At 30.6% G+C, this 13,059-nt stretch overlaps 2 protein-coding genes across 2 annotated transcripts; both read left to right on the forward strand.

Moving 5' to 3' along the window:
* The first annotated feature begins 2,379 nt into the window (after positions 1–2,379).
* On the forward strand, positions 2,380–8,481 carry LOC140056727 (uncharacterized). The gene is made up of 7 exons (XM_072102198.1): positions 2,380–2,429; positions 5,293–5,677; positions 5,904–6,025; positions 6,158–6,260; positions 6,566–6,769; positions 7,113–7,201; positions 7,741–8,481. Exons 2-7 carry the CDS (start codon positions 5,639–5,641, stop codon positions 7,772–7,774), a joined length of 591 nt encoding a protein of 196 aa, XP_071958299.1. The 5' UTR covers positions 2,380–2,429; positions 5,293–5,638; the 3' UTR covers positions 7,775–8,481.
* Positions 8,482–9,118: 637 nt separating this feature from the next.
* On the forward strand, positions 9,119–12,922 carry LOC140056567 (centrosomal AT-AC splicing factor-like). The gene is made up of 9 exons (XM_072101981.1): positions 9,119–9,273; positions 10,586–10,752; positions 10,973–11,138; positions 11,276–11,371; positions 11,671–11,705; positions 11,895–12,021; positions 12,227–12,347; positions 12,492–12,624; positions 12,810–12,922. Exons 1-9 carry the CDS (start codon positions 9,151–9,153, stop codon positions 12,883–12,885), a joined length of 1,044 nt encoding a protein of 347 aa, XP_071958082.1. The 5' UTR covers positions 9,119–9,150; the 3' UTR covers positions 12,886–12,922.
* The last annotated feature ends 137 nt before the right edge of the window (positions 12,923–13,059 follow it).

The following is a 13,059-nucleotide window of genomic DNA, read 5'->3' on the forward strand; positions in this document are numbered from 1 at the left end:
AATATTCAACTTATCCAGTCAAGATGTACACCCTATAACAAGACAATTGATGTATTCAATATTCAACTCATCCAGTCAAGATGTACACCCTATAACAAGACAATTGATGTATTCAATATTCATCTCATCCAGTCAAGATGTACACCCTATAACAAGACAATTGATGTATTCAATATTTAACTCATCCAGTCAAGATGTACACCCTATAACAAGACAATTGATGTAGTCAACATTCAACTCATCCAGTCAAGATGTACACCCTATAACAAGACAATTGATGTATTCAACATTCATCTCATCCAGTCAAGGTGTACACCCTATAACAAGACAATTGATGTAGCCAACATTCATCTCATTCAGTCAAGATGCTCGCCCTATAACAAGACAATTGATGTATTAAACATTCAACTCATCCAGTCAAGATGTACACCCTATAACAAGACAATTTATGTAGTCAACATTCATCTCATCCAGTCAAGATGTAAACCCTATAACAAGACAATTGATGTAGTAAACATTCATCTCATCCAGTCAAGATGTACACCCTATAACAAGACAACTGATGTATTCAACATTCATCTCATCCAGTGAATTTGTACACCCTATAACAAGACAATTGATGTAGTCAACATTCAACTCATCCAGTCAAGATGTACCCCCTATAATAAGACAATTGATGTATTCAATATTCAACTCATCCAGTCAAGATGTACACCCTACAACAAGACAATTGATGTATTCAACTCATCCAGTCAAGATGTACACCCTATAACAAGACAATTGTTGCATTCAACATTCATCTCATCCAGTCAAGATGTACACCCCATAACAAGACAATTGATGTATTCAACATTAATCTCATCCAGTCAAGATGTACAACCTATAACAAGACAATTGATGTATTCAATATTCAACTCATCCAGTCAAGATGTACACCCTATAACAAGACAATTGATGTATTCAACATTCAACTCATCCAGTCAATATGTACACCCTATAACAAGACAATTGATGTAACCAACATTCATCTCATCCAGTCAAGATGTACACCCTATAACAAGACAATTGATGTATTCAACATTGAACTCATCCAGACAAGATGTACACCCTATAACAAGACAATTGATGTATTCAATATTCAACTCATCCAGTCAAGATGTACACCCTATATCAAGACAATTGATGTAGCCAACATTCAACTCATCCAGTCAAGATGTACACCCTATAACAAGACAATTGATGTATTCAATATTCATCTCATCCAGTCAAGATGTACACCCTATAACAAGACAATTGATGTATTCAACATTCATCTCATCCAGTCAAGATGTACACCCTATAACAAGACAATTGATGTAGCCAACATTCAACTCATCCAGTCAAGATGCTCACCCTATAACAAGACAATTGATGTAGCCAACATTCAACTCATCCAGTCAAGATGTACACCCTATAACAAGACAATTGATGTATTGAACATTCAACTCATCCAGTCAAGATATACCCCCTATAACAAGACAATTGATGTATTCAATATTCAACTCATCCAGTCAAGATGTACACCCTATAACAAGACAATTGATGTATTCAACATTCATCTCATCCAGTCAAGATGTACACCCCATAACAAGACAATTGATGTATTCAACATTCAACTCATCCTTTCAAGATGTACACCCTATAACAAGACAATTGATGTATTCAACATTCATCTCATCCAGTCAAGATGCTCACCCTATAACAAGGCAATTGATGCATTCAACATTCAACTCATCCAGTCAAGATGTACACCCTATAACAAGACAATTTATGTAGTCAACATTCAACTCATCCAGTCAAGATGTACACCCTATAACAAGACAGTAGGCTATTTCTGTACAACCTTTGGCAGTTTTCTTATGGGTGTGGTTTGTTTTGATACTCCTTCTATTTCGTAAGTATTATGTTAGGTAAGTTTGATGTTCCCATCATTGGTAAAGTCCTATTTTATATACATGAAAGAAATGTATATTTTATTTTTTTTAAATAAATATTCTTCATCAAAATGGAACACAAAACATTTGTTACCAGCTGAATATCTTTAAAACAATTAGTATGACAGAGGTACATGCTTTATGATAATTGATATTAAATGTTTTGATCAGCAGGGAGAGAGCACCTGACCCCACAGATGACAAACGTCTTGTTCATAGGCTATCCATATGGTACACATATAATAAAGGTATGTGTTAACAGAAGTGAGGGTAAGTACGATAAAGGTAAGAATTATCTACTATTTTTCTTCTCCAGCTTTCTATTTAGATCTATAGGTTGCTTAAATGCAAGAGAGTCCACATGAGATCAGAGAATGCGACTCAGCATATATGTCCTACATTATCTACCAAACTTGATTTCAGGATTGGAACAGCTAGCTGTAAGTTTTGGATACTGTAAGTTTTGGATACTGTAAGTTTTGGATACTGTAAGTTTTGGATACTGTAAGTTTTGGATACTGTAAGTTTTGGATACTGTAAGTTTTGGATACTGTAAGTTTTGGATACTGTAAGTTTTTATATATTAATATCTATTTTTTTGAGGTATTGTTTTTGTATACAATTAATATGCTAATTTTTCTAAAACATGTTAATAATTTACAGGTTTCTTTCCCATATTAGCATAATATTGATTGTTTTTCTATGTATTTTATTATTAAAATGTTAATAATTTACAGGTTTCTTTCCCATATTAGCATAATATTGATTGTTTTTCTATGTATTTTATTATTAAAATGTTAATAATTTACAGGTTTCTTTCCCATATTAGCATAATATTGATTGTTTTTCTATGTATTTTATTATTAAAATGCTAATAATTTACAGGTTTCTTTCCCTTATTAGCATAATATTGATTGTTTTTCTATGTATTTTATTATTAAAATGCTAATAATTTACAGGTTTCTTTCCCTTAGTAGCATAATATTAATTTTTTTTTTTATGTATTTTATTATTAAAATGCTTATAATTTACAGGTTTCTTTCCCATATTAGCATAATATTGATTGTTTTTCTATGTATTTTATTATTAAAATGCTAATAATTTACAGGTTTCTTTTCCATATCAGCATAATATTGATTGTTTTTCTATGTATTTTATTATTAAAATGCTAATAATTTACAGGTTTCTTTCCCTTATTAGCATAATATTGATTGTTTTTCTATGTATTTTATTATTAAAATGCTAATAATTTACAGGTTTCTTTCCCTTATTAGCATAATATTGATTGTTTTTCTATGTATTTTATTATTAAAATGCTAATAATTTACAGGTTTCTTTCCCATATTAGCATAATATTGATTGTTTTTCTATTTATTTTATTATTAAAATGCTAATAATTTACAGGTTTCTTTCCCATATTAGCATAATATTGATTGTTTTTCTATGTATTTTCTTATTAAAATGCTAATAATTTACAGGTTTCTTTCCCATATTAGCATAATATTGATTGTTTTTCTATTTATTTTATTATTAAAATGCTAATAATTTACAGGTTTCTTTCCCATATTATCATAATATTGATTGTTTTTCTATGTATTTTATTATTAAAATGTTAATAATTTACAGGTTTCTTTCCCATATTAGCATAATATTGATTGTTTTTCTATGTATTTTATTATTAAAATGTTAATAATTTACAGGTTTCTTTCCCATATTAGCATAATATTGATTGTTTTTCTATGTATTTTATTATTAAAATGCTAATAATTTACAGGTTTCTTTCCCTTATTAGCATAATATTGATTGTTTTTCTATGTATTTTATTATTAAAATGCTAATAATTTACAGGTTTCTTTCCCTTAGTAGCATAATATTAATTTTTTTTTTTATGTATTTTATTATTAAAATGCTTATAATTTACAGGTTTCTTTCCCATATTAGCATAATATTGATTGTTTTTCTATGTATTTTATTATTAAAATGCTAATAATTTACAGGTTTCTTTTCCATATCAGCATAATATTGATTGTTTTTCTATGTATTTTATTATTAAAATGCTAATAATTTACAGGTTTCTTTCCCTTATTAGCATAATATTGATTGTTTTTCTATGTATTTTATTATTAAAATGCTAATAATTTACAGGTTTCTTTCCCTTATTAGCATAATATTGATTGTTTTTCTATGTATTTTATTATTAAAATGCTAATAATTTACAGGTTTCTTTCCCATATTAGCATAATATTGATTGTTTTTCTATGTATTTTATTATTAAAATGCGTATAATTTACAGGTTTCTTTCCCATATTAGCATAATATTGATTGTTTTTCTATTTATTTTATTATTAAAATGCTAATAATTTACAGGTTTCTTTCCCATATTAGCATAATATTGATTGTTTTTCTATGTATTTTCTTATTAAAATGCTAATAATTTACAGGTTTCTTTCCCATATTAGCATAATATTGATTGTTTTTCTATTTATTTTATTATTAAAATGCTAATAATTTAAAGGTTTCTTTCCCATATTATCATAATATTGATTGTTTTTCTATGTATTTTATTATTAAAATGCTAATAATTTACAGGTTTCTTTCCCATATTAGCATAATATTGATTGTTTTTCTATGTATTTTATTATTAAAATGCTAATAATTTACAGGTTGATTTCCCTTATTAGCATAATGATTGTTTTTCTATGTATTTTATTAATAAAATGCTAATAATTTACAGGTTTCTTAACCATATTAGCATAATGATTGTTTTTCTATGTATTTTATTATAAAAATGCTAATAATTTACAGGTTGATTTCCCATATTAGCATAATATTGATTGTTTTTCTATGTATTTTATTATTAAAATGCTAATAATTTACAGGTTGATTTCCCATATTAGCATAATATTGATTGTTTTTCTATGTATTTTATTATTAAGATGCTAATAATTTACAGGTTTCTTTCCCATATTAGCATAAATATACATTTTTTGTTTTGTTTTCAAAGGAAGGTTTTTTCCCTTACTAGCATGATTGTCTACATTCCTGTTTTTTTGTTTGTTTATTTGGGTATGTAAACAATAATTATACAGTACTGTTTTGCTATGTATGCCAATGTTTTATTTGTTTTTAATATCAAATAAATATATATTTTTTTCTAATATAAATAACATATCATAGCTAAAATAAAGCAAAATATGCATGCCAATTTTATTATTTGAAACTTTTGAATTAAAAATGTTAATGTTCTAATTTTTAATGCTGAAATTTTCTTTTAATATGCATGGCTGTATGTTTTTTTTCTTTTCTTTAACCAATCAAGGAGCATAATTACAAAGTGCTACTGCCCTCGCTCTGATCATCAACCTTGACGTGGTAGCGAGGCTTGTGTGTCTACAATTTGGAGGCCAGACTAATGATGATCATAACCATTCCTAATATTTTAATTCCGTTATTATTTATATTAAAGCTTGTCAGATGCATGCTAAACTAATTAATCTGAGTTTAGTCACTTTTAGCGTTCCATATGCGTAGTGAGCTGTATTTGGGGTACATAATAAGTACTCAAAATTTACCTCAAGTTGTTGGTTTACAAAATAAATATCAGCAAAAATACAGATGTCTAAAACAGTGGTATATCATAATACTATAGTGGTACTGGTGGCAGTATGTCTGAAATAACTACACTCAAAGGACGTGTCAAAGAGGTAAGTAACAAGAATCATACTTAATCAGCCTAGGCTCCTAGCTAGCATACTGTAGCTATAGCTAGCTTTGGCTTTGGTGTTGGTGGATTGTTGTTGTTTGTAGGGCAGTGCCAGTGCACTGCTGACCACCCACTGTGTACTTTCTTCAGGCCTAGCATGCAGGCCTAGCCTCTAGGCCCTAGAATGGATTGGCTAATTGCTTAATGCGTTCATTATCTTTCTGTAGCTTGAAAACCTGGTTTCATCTTTAAAAAAGCGACTAGAAGAACTCAGGAAGGCTAAGAGCACAACTGTACTCAAAAAAGAAAAAGAATATATTTCAACAGCAAATCCAAAACATCAAAAAAGGTATGGTGAATACTGTGTTATTTTAAAAAACCCATCATGCTAAAATACATTTTGTGACCAGCCTAATGACCACGTGCATTTAATGATAATAACTAGGCCTAAACATATAATTTTGTCTTTCCTTTCCAACAGTAGGTCATCTAAACCTGATGCAACGTTAGAACAGAAATTGGAACAGTTGAAAATTCAGCACGAGAAAGAAATAAGAAAGTTAATGGAGAGAAAACCAGTCGAGGTAATGTATGACGAGGTTTAAGAATATTTAATTAATATAAGCAGGCAGAGCTCAAATTGTTTGCTTACAAATTCAAACCATCATGATACGTCGCCGCCTATTGGTGGATCCACAAGAAGGTGAAGGCTAGGGTTGCTAGCTAAAATAAAACTACTTTTTTATATTTTTACCAAAAAGTTATTGTATTTATGTGCATGTTTCTTTGGACAAACCTAATTTAATTAATTGTCTACCCACAAAGGACTTTAAATTGAATAGATACAATGTATAAACTGGTAATGGATGTTTTTTTTATATTACTCTAGGTGAAGTGCAATCATTTAGAGGAAATATCAAAATTAAAGGCACAAAATGAATCTTTAGAAAGAAAAACTGAGGAATTGGAACATAAAAATGAAGATCTCAAAGAAGAAAATAACTCGCTTCTGCACAAGTTCGAAGAGTTGTTTACAGAGTTGAGCATCAAAGAAGCACATTGGTGTGAGAAAGAAGAGCAACTAAATTTAAAGGTTTGTTGGCTTAAAGATCTGTCTACACTATCAAACTTCATGTGACAAAAAAATGTGATGTGCCCATATATGGACATATCACTACCATATATGGGAACATCCCACTTTTGTTTAGGATTACCATGTGCAGAGATGTTTCTTCTTGAATGTCAAAGGAGGCAAGGTCATGTAAAAGACAGCACAGAAGTACAGGAGCACTCTACATTTGTATTCCAACAAGTTTATATGAAAAATAAGTTTTCATTACTTATTCATTGGTTTTATATTATATATATATATATAAATTATATATATATTGCAGAATTACATATTGTACTTACAGATTTTATTTTTTTCTATACAGTTAAAATTGCAATGGGGAGAGAAATACAGAGAGTGGATGGCTGTAACTGAAGCTAAGATATCAGAACTACAAGCTGCCAATGATCTATTGTAAGTAAGTTATTATACAAAGCATGGTACCTGTTGTTACTTAGTAAATATGTCTTATTGTGTACACTTCTACCACCATAAAGGGTCTTTCACACCTGTTCCGGCACGGATCCGGTCCGGCGAATCGAACATTAATGTTTCATTTTCATGACGCTCCGTGCAGCTATGAGCCAATCGTGTGCATAGCCACCTGAAAACGAAACATTGACATTCGCTTGGATTTTTCGGCGCCAGACCGGAACCGTGCCGGAACGGGTGTGAAAGACCCGTAATACAATTATTTGCTTTTGGTACTTTTTGGAATGTAAACATAAATCGAAACACATATAATAAAAAACGAATATGAATTTATAGGTATAAACCAATTCTATATATAAAGTTTGATAGAGACCGTGCTTTAGTAAGTATGGCTTATTGTATACTGCTATACTACTGTGTGTATGTACCTATATACTGAATATGAATTAAAGTGATAATGAATTCTCTTTTCATAATTTGTACCAAGGTTTTTATACACCTTCTGATTATTTTTGTTTCAGGCGACGATATGTGAAGCCACCAGAAGACGATTGATAATCATTGGTTCTTCAAATACAAATAGATTCCGTCCATTATTCAAGATATAATTAATTTAAATATAATTTATTATAAATGTAAATCATTCATAATTGTGGCCACTCAATTTAATTTTTTTTCTTGTCATAAGCATTTAGTTGGAGCCAAATTAAAGTAAAAATTGCTTGTATTGTTCAGCATATATCCTCTGTTAATGAAATATCATACAATATTGGTTTATTACAATATTATTGTCTCGCATTTTACTGCAACTAATTTGTTATTCAATCTATATGAAGTGAACCATTTATTCCTGCCTTGTTGTGTGCGCAGGCAGCAATGCTTTTGGATGCTTTTGGTTGTCAATTAAATGATTTTTTGTGTAACAAGACATTAACTTGTACCTCCCACAAGGAATCATTGGGGTTCAAGTTAATTTATTATGTGGTGTAACTATTTCTTTCATCCATAAATTATCTGTTCCATGTCAAACCTCTCAAAAAATTATTTAGATAGAAATGGATTATTCTTATATGTAAACATTTATTTTTGAGTAAAAGTATGATTTTTGTTAAATAAAACTATAAAAAAAATATAGTTTAGATTCTCCTTGTTGTTAGATGTAAATGTTTATTTTTATACTATCTAGGATGTTATGTGTACAATTTTGATATAAGAAAATATAATAATAATCTTATAATCAAATCAAAGCAATAGTTCATGAAAGCTCCATAATTCTTGTTTTTGAGTACATGTATGATTTTTGTTGAATAAAAACTTTAAAAAAAATACAGTTCAGATTCTTTGTTTTGTCAAAAAAGTACTAATATAATATGAAATATATAATACATTTATAGTTTAGTTTAGTTTAGTTATAATGGGAAAGTTTAGGCGAGGTGCCTTTTTAACCCCATATCAACTACATTGTGTCGATGCGATTCTTGAAGGTGTTAGTGGTCTCAGAATTAACAACGTCGGCTGGTAAACTGTTCAATGGTTTATTACTTGTTGCGAGAAGGTATGTCTTCTACAGTTCAATCCTTTATGGAAAATAGGCTTGAAAAATCTCAGGTGATGTCCTCAAGTTATTTTCTGCTAATGTTACTTCTCATTTGGAAAAAGTCATCAAACTGTTTTTTAAATCAAAGCAATAGTTCATAACAGTTTTAGAATTCTTGTTTTAAGTACAAACAAAAAATACAGTTCAGATTCTTTTTTTTTGTCAAAAAAGCAATAATATAATAAGAAAATATAATAAATTTAAATCAAAGCAAAGTTTTAGAATTCTTGTTATTGTTCTGACGTTGGGGGTGCATGTCTTTCGGATAAAACGTCTGGAATTGTAGAGCCTACAATGTTGATACTTTTTAAGTCGGGCGAAAAAAAAAGTTACTATGGAAGATCCTTACTCGTTTTGTGAAATTTGTAGAATAAACCACACATCTGGAAAGAAACATTCATTTTCGTCAAAACATACAGCACGATTGAAAACAATTTTGAAAAAGTTTGGATCAAAGGTAAGGTCATATTTGAATCATAAAGCTAGGCCCTCATATGACCGGTTTTCTGAATATTATTGATTGGGGTGGTAGGCTATGTACTCTCCCGGCGGGGCACCCATCGCGGTTGGTGACCATTCATGTAGGCCTAGCCTAGTCAAAAGGTTCAGTGCCAAATAATGCACTTCTGGCCATTTTAATGTTCATCCACAATCATTCAAAATAAAAATTCACTGACCGGCATTAACAAATTATATACTAACTTAACTAACTAGCTAGGCCACAAAGTTAAAAAGGCGCTAGTTCCGTTTCGCACCTGTTTTTATTTCGACTTCCTTTTGACTCCAAATTGTTAAGCAGCTTATTGTGAATACTACACCTTAACATTGGGCCTCATAAGTACTTTTATGAAGAAGAATCACATAACAAGTAACAAATAAATCCTTAAATTGATGATTTTACAGACATGTTTCTCGCATACCGTTCGCGAATTTAGCATACTCGAAGTTCAATATTTTCGTTTCTATGGAGCGCCAAAAGAGCAACAACAATAGATGGTTAAAACCTCAGTGGAATGCGTCTTCTTTTAATGCATTTATTATTGAAATACACGTTTAATTTTAATATATTTTGTCAATAAAAATGCTGTAACATTTTACTGCTAATAATTTGCTGTTTTCAAATAGCAACCAACCCTAGGCCTAAGACTAAGAGGAATATTATTTAGATCAGATATACCCCTACAGTACATGTAATATGATGATGAATTTGTCGATTTTCATTCCTAAAAGTTCCTGCAAAAACCATGTACAGTATCAACAGTAATATTTTTGTTGCATTAACATTGACAAAATATGATAAAATTGAACGTAATTTTGACCAATAAATGCATTAAATATACGCAATTTACTGAGTTTTTAGCCCTCTATTATGATTGCTCTTTTGGCGCTCCATAGAAACAACAACATTGAACATGGAGTATGCGAAATTCATGAACCGATTGCGAGAAACACGTCTGTAAATTCATCAATTTAAAGGATTTGTTTTTTACTTTTTGTGTGACCTCCTTCGTAAAAGTATTTTTGAGGCCTAATTCTAAGGTGTGGTACTCACGATAAAGTTACTTAACCAATTTTGAGTCGAAATAAACGATAGGTGCGAAACGGAACTAGCGCCAATAAAAAAGCCTACACACACAGTTAACACTAAACTGAGGAGTGTAGGCCCTAGCTATTACTGATCATAAATGATTACTAAACAATAATAAACAAATGATTATTAATATTAAATCATAAAATATATATATGTTAGAAAATGTTTGTAATTTTAGATTTCAGATAGTAAGAAAAAGCTCCTAAATCCAGTGATCTCTAAGGCTAGTTCAGAGTTATCAGCTGTCAATGTGTGGTGCTACATGTGCTCTGTAGAGGTCAAAAGACATGTCGCAGACCACCATGCCATCATTATGGATGCAGGTCTACTGGAACACCTTGCAACGTATGTTCCTCTTTTAAACCTTTTTAATGTATATATGAAGTTGGGTTAGGGCACCTTCCACCCACCCTAATTTTATCACAGCACTCACTCATTCTGGATTCTTGGAAGAACTTACTCTTTACTTTTGTAATTTATGACCTAGACTCGCCTGACAGTTCCTATTGCATATCATAATTTTCTAGTACATTTGGTTATGCATTTAATAATATTTTTTTTGTAGACCTGAGCATGCCAAAAAAGTTCACCAGTTCTTTTGGGAAAATAGGTTAAGCAAGGAACAAAAAAAGAATTATCTTGTAAATGAGGAAGGACTAGATTCATTCAAAGAAGCTTTAAAAAATGCTCTTGCCTGCTACGAAAATGAGGAAGAAACACAGTTGAAGAAGGTAATAAATGATGATAGATGTAATCTAAGAGCTACCGTTTAGGTTCCCCCCAGACTATATGCATTGCACGTCTTTGAATGAAGAGTTAATACTGTGAAGTGATAATACAAATATTAAATTAATGGTTATTTCTACAGCAAGCTATGAAGATAAAAGAAATTGAGTGTACACAGACGAATGTAGTCAACCAGAAAGAAGAAGACCTACAAATCACTACACAGAGTGAACAACAGGTGTGGACGACATGTAACAGAATCAGTACCCACTGCTTACTGTATACCTTTGAATATAATTTTTAATTTATTTATATTTTTTTGTTTTGTACTGAAATTTGTTGTGTATACTGTATTGTCAGTGGTGGTTTTTTTTATTTTGAAGTAGGCAAATAATACATTTTTCAAAATTTAGGATCCCCCTATGACTGTTGCATATTTGTCACAATATGTATCATTTTACCTAAAGTAAATAGGTAATAAATTCCTCTTTTAAAATAAATTACGTTACTGTGAAATTATTTCCTGAACCTCTTTAGAGTGGGCCAAGTTCTGGGCATTCATCTGGTAGTTGGTAAGTGTTTGTTTTTATTGTAATTAAATTTGAAATTTATCTTCTTAATTTCATCTTTATCCATAATAGCCCATGTATAACAATGAAGTGCACACAATTTAAAAAAGTGTATTATGCAATATTTGTGCATATATTTGTAAAAACCAACAAATATATCCTTAGACCAATAACAATATTATTATTTTTTAGGGGAAACTCATCAAGTGGAATTAAACCTCATTCAAAAGTACAAACAGAGGGTGTAAGTAAACCTCATTCAAAAGTACAAACAGAGGGTGTAGTCTACAGTGATGGATTGACATTTATTGGCAAAAGTGTACGTTTCTCTTTCGTTTTATGTTCACAAAGAAACTAATGATATAGTAGTATATAGTACTTCATAGCATCATATTATCTATTTAAATATATGTTATATTTCATTTTTGGAGCGAAAGGCTAGGAATATGAACCGAAACCGCTTTACTATAAAGTTTGTGGATGTAATTGTTGCAAATTATTCCTAATTATATTGATTGTTTTAGAACTGTTTACCTGATGGCAATGTCCACACCGGTGCTGTGCCTCCATGGTTGAGAGCTGATGATGGTGAGCCAACACAGACAAAACCCATAGGACCAACTGAGCAAGACTTCCAAGAACATTGTAAGTTGTGGTATATTCAGTTTGAAAGGCGTACCATGCCCACTCACAATGTCATATCTTAAATGTAATATCTAGTCTAAATAGTATTTGTGTTGCAAGTTATCTTCATGGTTGATTAAAGTCGGTGTAATTTTCTTCTTTCAGTGAAAAAAGAACGTAAACGTAAGTTAAATCCTGCCCGTGTTGGAGCAAATTTTGATCGTACATCAACAAACAATCCTGATTGGATGCCTTCATTTGGCCGTGTTTGGAACTCGGGAAGACGATTACAATCAAAGTAGGTTGAATATGTCACTGGTACATAATTATTTTATCATTTCGCTCAATTTGAGAATAACAGAATATATTTTACCTACCTACTGGCCTGTAACGCTGCAAATTTTTTCCCCCAGTGAATCTGGCCTTTGCCTGCAAGTTTTACTTTGTTTTATATTTATTTATATGTTTGTGTTCTTTTTTTAGACAACAATACCAACGTGAAACAGGCAACTGGAAAAAACGCAAAACAATGAATGGACATCATAGTGGAAAATATTAACTATTCACCAACTACAGTTATACACACAGAACAAGATGTTGGCATAACAATGCAGATTGCTTAGAGACCATGTCAAAATTATTCTACTGCAGTAACTACATTACTGCAGTAGATCACCTTATTGCATAAATAAAAGACAATGTAATATTGCAGTACAAAACTTCCGTATTTTAT

The sequence above is a fragment of the Antedon mediterranea genome, chromosome 8 (assembly GCF_964355755.1).
Source record: "Antedon mediterranea chromosome 8, ecAntMedi1.1, whole genome shotgun sequence".
Taxonomy (NCBI): Eukaryota; Metazoa; Echinodermata; class Crinoidea; order Comatulida; family Antedonidae; genus Antedon; species Antedon mediterranea.

What these genes read in the sequence shown, in the direction of transcription:
- LOC140056727 (XM_072102198.1), top strand. Translation starts at nt 5,639, where the DNA reads ATGTCTGAAATAACTACACTCAAAGGACGTGTCAAAGAG. An exon ending in AATCCAAAACATCAAAAAAG is followed by an intron (nt 6,026 to 6,157) that starts GTATGGTGAATA and finishes CCTTTCCAACAG; the next exon opens with TAGGTCATCTAAACCTGATG. An exon ending in CAAGCTGCCAATGATCTATT is followed by an intron (nt 7,202 to 7,740) that starts GTAAGTAAGTTA and finishes TTTTTGTTTCAG; the next exon opens with GCGACGATATGTGAAGCCAC.
- LOC140056567 (XM_072101981.1), top strand. Translation starts at nt 9,151, where the DNA reads ATGGAAGATCCTTACTCGTTTTGTGAAATTTGTAGAATAAACCACACA. An exon ending in CTACTGGAACACCTTGCAAC is followed by an intron (nt 10,753 to 10,972) that starts GTATGTTCCTCT and finishes TTTTTTTTGTAG; the next exon opens with ACCTGAGCATGCCAAAAAAG. An exon ending in GGGCATTCATCTGGTAGTTG is followed by an intron (nt 11,706 to 11,894) that starts GTAAGTGTTTGT and finishes ATTATTTTTTAG; the next exon opens with GGGAAACTCATCAAGTGGAA.